The following is a 7,454-nucleotide window of genomic DNA, read 5'->3' as shown; positions in this document are numbered from 1 at the left end:
CGGGAGAATCTGACTCACAAGAACTAGATGTTGCAGATTTTTTTCCCTACAGGCAGGAGAGGTGTATTCTAGGCTGACTTGTGACTAGGTCACAAGAGTGCTTTCTCTCCAAGCCAGCAGTGTGGACTGCAATATTCCTTTTTGCTTCCAGGGCTATTGGATATTCTTTAATGTGGGGTAGCTGAACTAGTCAGTTGAACAATTATAGGAATTTGGTGTTAGGCCAGTCCTGGGGGGTTCACACCCCCAGGAATCTTTGTCATCAATCTGAAAGTCCAGCTGTGTCTTTTTCTTTTTTTAAAAAGATTCTTTCTCTCTTTTTGTTTAAATATTTTATTTACTATTTTATGTATGAGTGCTCTATCTACATGTATGCCTGCATGCCAGGAGGCGGCATCAGCTTCCAGTATAGATGGTTGTGAGCCACCATGTGGTTGCTGGGAATTGAACTCAGGACCTCTGGAAGAACATATTGGTGGTACAGTGGTGAGCACAGCTGCCTCCCAGCTGTGTCTTTTGATCACAGGCAGAACTTGCAGTAAGGAGATATTCTTCTACCAGAGGGTAAGACACCAATTTTTTCCTGGATGTCTGTAAGTCTGTGTCTCCTTTTGGAGAAGGTGACAGTGGCTTTTAGTTTATGCAAAAGATCTTGTCCCAATCAGTTCTTTGTGGTTAAACACTTTTTGAGCTACCTCCAGCAACTGAAACCTATTTTTTTTTTTTCTGAGGCAGGGTTTCTCTGTGTAGTCTTGGCTGTCCTGGACTCACTTTGCAGACCAGGCTGGCCTCGAACTCACAACGATCCGCCTGTCTCTGCCTCCCAAGTGCTGGGATTAAAGGCGTGCGCCACCACCGCCTGGCTAACTGAAACCTATTTATATTTTAGTTTTTGAAAAAAACTTTTGTATTTTTTTCTAATATCTGGGACCAAATGGGTGACAAAGGAAATCTTTTTAGTAGCTGTCTTAATCCTTCTATAAAGGACCTAATGAAAATTGCTTAAAATCTTTTTGGTCAGTGTTAGCAGAAGCATCCATCTGCCCGGAATGCATGGTCTGGCAATGATCACCTTGCCTGGCCCAGGGATGATTTTTTTTCTACTTTTTAAAAGAGAATGGTGTGGTTTGAGTTTTCCAACTATACGGATCACAAGTTGAAAGACGAGTTATAAATCATGAAAATGAAAAGGGGTGGAACTTCTTCTTCTTTTCCTTTGGGCCTTTCTCCCTCCCCTGGGGCTGCGTAGAGCAGGCACAGAGCTGAAGGATGCTCACCTGGGGGATGGTTCCCCTCCCTCTGTGCATTCTACTTAGATAGCTGGGGGCCCTGGGTGAGAGGCTCAGCCCCTTCCCACCCCCACACAGGGACCAACACTGAGCGGGAGTCAAGCAACAAACCAAGCAAGTATTCTCACTCCTGGAGTGGGACAGGTGAAGTTTTGTGTGTGTGTGAGTGTGTGTGTGTGTGTGTGTGTGTGTGTGTGTGTGTCTGTGTGTGTGTGTGTGTGTGTGTGTGTGTGTGTGTGTGTGTGTGTGTGTGTGTCTGTGTGTGTGTGTGTGTGTCTGTCTGTGTGTGTGTCTGTGTGTCTGTGTGTCTGTGTTGGGTAGTGGTGGTGTCTCTAGGCAACCTGGATGAGACAGGACGGGGCACAGGTCTTAAGCCAGGGGGTTCTCACACCAGAAAAAGCCACTGGTCAATTCAGGGAAACAGAACTCACAGAAACACAGAAACACACACACACACACACACACACACACACACACACACACACACCCCGACACAGGCAGAGACACAGAGACACAGAGAGACACAGAGAGGCACAGAGACAGAGACAGAGAGTGACAGAGAGAGAGAGAGAGAGAGAGAGAGAGAGAGAGAGAGAGAGAGAGAGGGGATAACTAGGGGTGGCCACATTCATACACCTGGAGAGATAGGGGAATCCAGTGACATCTCACATGTTTCCTGGACGCTGGATCATCAGCATCGTCTGACCTTCCTATGTGTCCAAAGATGAAAGGGAGTCTTGGGGATCTGGAACTCGGATTGTGTACCCACTGGGAGCTCTTTGACCACTGTGCTCCTTCCCATCTCAAGGGGCTCTGAGATCCTCAGGTCTGGTCTCTAGGGAATCTCAGTGGAACCTCCAGAAATGGTGTGGGGTATCCACCAGCAAAGACTGCTCAGACATGGGTTTAAGCCAGTAGAAAAATTGGTAGGTATGGGTCATGGGGTGAAGGGTGGAGAGAGGTGACAGTGGAGAACCACAGCTAGCTTTGGAAAGAGATGGGGCGCCACTGATCCGGGAGCATCCTGGTACCCAGCAGGGATGTGGACTTGCAGGAGGGTAGCAGATCACCAGTGGCCATGCTAAGCCAGGCCACACAGGGTCCATCACAGGAAAAAGTCAGATGCTGTGATCCCACGTCACTCACCTGAGAGACTAATCCATGACAACAGCTGCATAATCCACGTGGACTGCTGGCCTCTCCACTTTTTTCCTATGGGACTGTATGCTGAGTGAGAAGAGCAGAGCCTTCAGTGTGGGCATGCAGGGGACCAGGCACAGCAGCCACCTCCCCTCGGCCCCAGTAAGGGGCTGTAAGGGTGGCTGGGGGAGAGATCGCCACTGAGACAGTAGGACCTCCTAGTGGTGGCAGACAGCCTTCTTCCTATGGTGGTTGTTTTTAGTAAGGGATTTTTTCTTGATTGAATCATTTAAGGTGAGAAGACTTATATAAATCTAGCTCGTTGGAGGTGGGAAGATGTACAGGTGGCAGTCTATATAAAAGACACAGAAGAAGGCAGTGCTTGCTCTTTGCCTGCTTGTTCTTACTCTCCATTGCTTCGCTGGCACTACAGTCTACTTCTTTGAGATTCCAGTGTATGCTGAAGAGCAGCTGAGACATCCAGCCTCATGGACTGAACAAATGTTAAACTCTCAGACTTTCTATCAGAAGATAACCGTTGTTGGAATAGCTGGACCATAGACCATAACTCTGATAAATCCAGTGTGTGTGTGTGTGTGTGTGTATGTGTGTGTATGTGGGTGTATGTATGTGTGTATGTGTGTGTATGTATGTGTATATGTGTGTATGTGTGTGTATGTGTGTATGTGTGTGTATATGTGTGTGTATGTGCGTGTATGTATGTGTGTATGTGTGTGTGGTGTGTAATACTTTCTTTCAGTTCTGATTCTCTATAGAAATCTGACTAACACATTCCCAAAAGGCCATACATGACAGCTCCAGCATGGGAGGACCTGTCAGTACTCACGAATTCCCTGCCAGGATCCCAAATGTTAAGACTCCTAGCACTGGGAAGTTAGGATTGAATCTTTGGCCTCCACCTTCCTCACACCTATGTCTTGTCCCGGGTGCAACACTCACCTGATGAAGAGGAAGCAGATCCCAAGAAGCAGGAACTTGATAGACGCCTGCCCTATGGCTACCAGAACCACTTGTGCCAGGCGCCCTGCTTTCCCTGGAGAAAGGTGGATGGAGCTGAACTTACCTGCTAATCTCAGTGTCCCCCCTCTCAGAGAAGCACTTAGATATGGTCCTCCAAGCCTTTCTTCATCCACAGACCTAAGACTGCATCAGCTCAAGCCTCCCCAACTCCCTCATCCTGTTGTCCAACAATATATCAGAAAAAAAAAAATCACTTTCTATCATAAACAAGCTTCTGCCACAGGGGCGTGGTGGCCATCTGTGTTCCTGCTGCTCAGAAGGATAAAGCACTAGGACTGTGGATTCAAAGCCAGCCTGGGTTACATAGCAAGATTCTGCATGGAAAATCAAAACCAAGCTGGGCACAGTGTTGCAGGCCTTGTAATTCCAGCACTCAGAGAGGTAAAGGCAGCAGAGCCTGAGGCCAGCTGGTTTACACAGTGAGTCCAGGGTAGCCAATGCCACAGAGAGAAACTCTGTCTCAAAACAAACAAACAAACAAACAAACCGAAACAAACAACTAACAAAACAAAACAAAAACCCAAATTCAAAACCAACAATTGCGATTGAAAATATCAAGAACCTTCCAAAACTTGGGAGCAAATTTGCATATCACGGTAAGGGGCTGTTGTCAAGTATGTAAAAAGCACTCTTTAAACATTTTATATTTTTATTTGCCTGCACACGTGGGGCCTAGTGCCCGTTGAGGTCAAGTGAAGCTGTTTGATCCCCTAGAACTGGAATTATAGCAGCTACAAGCCACCATGTGGGTGCTGAGAAGTGAACTCAGGCAGTCGCCAAGAGGAGCCAGTGCTCTGAACCAGTGAACCATCTCTCCTGCCTCCAGGAAAGGATTCTTACAGCTTAATTTACAAGGAACTCAAATGCCTTTAATCTCAATCCTCAGGAGACAGAGGCAGGTTAATCTCTGTGATGTTGTTGAGACTAACCTGGTAATGTAGTGAGAGCCTGCCTCAAAAAATAAATTACAGCAACACAGCCCACAATAGTCACAGGATTTTTAAACTCAGACTTCTCAGGACATATGCAAATAGCCAAGTATCAATTTTTTTTTTTTGAGACAGGGTTGTTCAATGGCCTGCAATTTACCTTGTTAATAATAGCTAGTTAATAGTCTGGCTAAGGTAGATTGAATGGCCAGTAAGCCTGTCTTGTCTTCATCTCCCCAGAGGTGGAGTTACAAGCACATGCCACCATACCCAGTACACAACACAATCTCTCTCTCTCTCTCTCTCTCTCTCTCTCTCTCTCTTTTCTGCTTGTGTGTGTGTGAAATGTGGATTCTGGGAATTGAACTCAGGTCTCTGCAAGGCAAGCTCTGTACTCACTGAGCCATCTCCCCATCCCTAATTTTTTTTTTTTTGTATCTGGTCAAAGTGCATAACATCTTTAGGTCTGGTCAAAGTGCATAAATTAGTCCACGGCAATGCCAAACTTTTAATATTGACAAAGATGCAGAAGATTCCACGGACAGAGGCATGGGCCAATGCTCATCCTAGGATCAGTTCACAGGACCCAAATCAAAACAAAACAAGAAGAGTTTGGTCTGCCTTGCTTTGGTGGAAGCACAAACTCTCCAGCTCCCTGTTGGGAATGTTTCGCTGTCCAATATCCATGAAGAAACATTTGGTCATCATTCTCTATATCAGAAAGACACCAGATTCAGCTGTGATCTGCATTTGGGAATTAGTAATTCAGACATATAGACAGACATACAGTCAGACAGACAGACACACACATTTATACACACACACACACACACACACACACACACACACACACACACACACACTTGTGGAAGCAGATACAAAATTACTGCACATTGCTTAAAGCAGAATAACATCAATGGGATGGCTGCCCAATAGTACAAGATGTCAATAGAACTAGATCCAGCCAGTGTGTACCGAAGTCATGGAGAGCTAAAGTCATTATGCTCCTGTAGCCTGAGTCCTCTCAGGCTATGTGTGGACAAACCAAGCTTGGCTCTGTGTGTCGTCACTGGTCTGTTCCAAGAGGGGAGCTGACTTTCAGTGGACCGTCCTGTGTGTTTGTGCTATGCATGTTTTCCCATACGGCTATGTGTCCGCACAAGCATTAAGATCAAAGCTGTTGACAGACTCCAAGTCCTGAGGTTTCAGGCAGATCCTCAAATGGACTAAAAGTGTCTAGGGTGTGTGTGTGGTTTTGTTTTGTGAATGCTGACCTATCTCTGTAATGGCTCAGTAGTATGTCCAGAAGCCCAAAGGATTGAGGGAGAGATCGGGAGAGCTGTTTCAGAACTTGAATGCGATGTTAATGAGGAGAGCCACCAGTTTCCCAAGAAGGAGATCTTTGTGTTCAGGGTAAGGAGGAATGGACCCTTCTCTGAGCTAAAGAGACCCTATTTCTCCAACCCATGATGTCTTTCTTCCCTTACCTGGGGTAGCTCCTCTAGAAACATGGGTTGTGGAGGTCTGTGTAGTATCTTGGAGGGGAAAAAAAAAAGAACTTAGCATCTCAGGTTTCAGAAACATTCCCCGCAACTGTCTAGGAGGCACAGAATGTGAGAAGGATGGGACCTGTGTCCGACTTAGTCTCCAATCCAGCTATGATCCATGCCACAGCCACCATGCATCCCCAGGCCCAGGTTGAACTCACAGGTGACATTGATCAGGACGGTCTTTTGAACAGTCACACCAGTTCCAGGGAAGATCACCTGACAGGTGAGGTTGGTGCCATGGTCTTGGAGCCTGGGTGTGAGGGTCAGCACCGAGGAGAGGGTGGTGGTCTTGGGGCTCAGGGACGTGAGGGCAGCTGACATCCAGGAGAAGATGGGGGGTGTCCCTTTCTCACAGGCCCAGGGCACAGAGCATGTCACATTCCTAGGATGGCCAAGCTGCAGAGTCTGTGGGATGTTGATGTTGGGGGTGTGAGTGAGGGCTGGAGAGGAGAGAAAGATATGTAAGATCAGGATAGGTATGACTTACATCCACTGAGAAGCCCACATTCTGACCCGACTCCTGCACTAGCCAGCTCCACCCTCAATCACTCTGAGGCTAGAGTCCTAGCCCTGCCCTGTGGCACCCATGGGCTTCTTCTGTAGCCAGCATGGAGCCAGTACTTTACCTGTCACATGCACAGAGAGCTGATTGTGACAATAATTCCACTGTACTCCATCTTTTTCCAGTCGGAAGAAGTAAGAACCGCTGTCACTCTTCTGTGCATCTCTGATGGCCAGGGAGCAGTCACCGTACTCCAGGTTCCCAGAGAGGTGGAATCGGCTCTGAGTGTCCTTCTGCACCCATTGGTTTGGGTTGTTTGTAGCCACTAGAAAATCGAGGGAATGCTTCTCTTCACGGAACCAGTAGCCAAAGACAGAATACAATTTCCTGAGCCACAAATTTCCAAAGAATGTGCAGGGCACGAGGACGCACAGACCCTCTGGCACCGTCACAGACTGCAATTTCAGCATGAATTTTGGATGCGAAGCCGTGGACTCTGTAGGGTGGGGAAAAGCAGTTTCCAGAAACCCACTCACACACCCAGAGCAGGGGCAGTAGTTGCAGCAGCCGCATCGCAGCGGAAGGCCCAGGCTACTGCGAATGAGTAAAGGTGGGGCTCCAGCAGAGGAAGATTTAGAGGAACTGGTGGAGCTGCAGAGAATCAGCAGATTTTAGTTGACAGAGGAGGAACCAGGGACTGCGGGTGGCCTGTCTGCAGAGGGCACAGGAAAACCCAGCAGTCAAGACGACAAAGACACTGGGGCAGAAAAGAGCAGGGAAGGAGGGCTGGGGAGACAGCGCAGTCTGTAAAGTGGTTGCTGCACAAACAGGCGGAGCTAAATTCATATTCACAGCACATACATAAAAACCTGGGCATGACGGCGCATGTCTAGAATTCCAGTGCTGGGGAGGGACAGGCAGGAGGATGCTTAGAGCTATTCTACCTGAATTGGTTACCTCCAGACTCAGGGAGAGACCCCGCCTTGAAAAAATTGAGGTGGAG

At 47.6% G+C, this 7,454-nt stretch overlaps 1 protein-coding gene across 1 annotated transcript; it reads right to left on the bottom strand.

Annotated features, from left to right (window-relative positions):
• Positions 1-2,443: 2,443 nt before the first annotated feature.
• LOC127192105 (sialic acid-binding Ig-like lectin 13) lies at positions 2,444-7,024 on the bottom strand. The gene is given in 6 exon segments (XM_051149441.1): positions 2,444-2,516; positions 3,390-3,483; positions 5,887-5,934; positions 6,108-6,389; positions 6,576-6,936; positions 6,938-7,024. Coding segments are annotated over 6 exon segments (945 nt in total).
• Between the last annotated feature and the right edge of the window lie 430 nt (positions 7,025-7,454).

Source organism: Acomys russatus, chromosome 7, assembly GCF_903995435.1.
Source record: "Acomys russatus chromosome 7, mAcoRus1.1, whole genome shotgun sequence".
Taxonomy (NCBI): Eukaryota; Metazoa; Chordata; class Mammalia; order Rodentia; family Muridae; genus Acomys; species Acomys russatus.
This window is presented reverse-complemented; position numbering and strand designations above follow the sequence as displayed.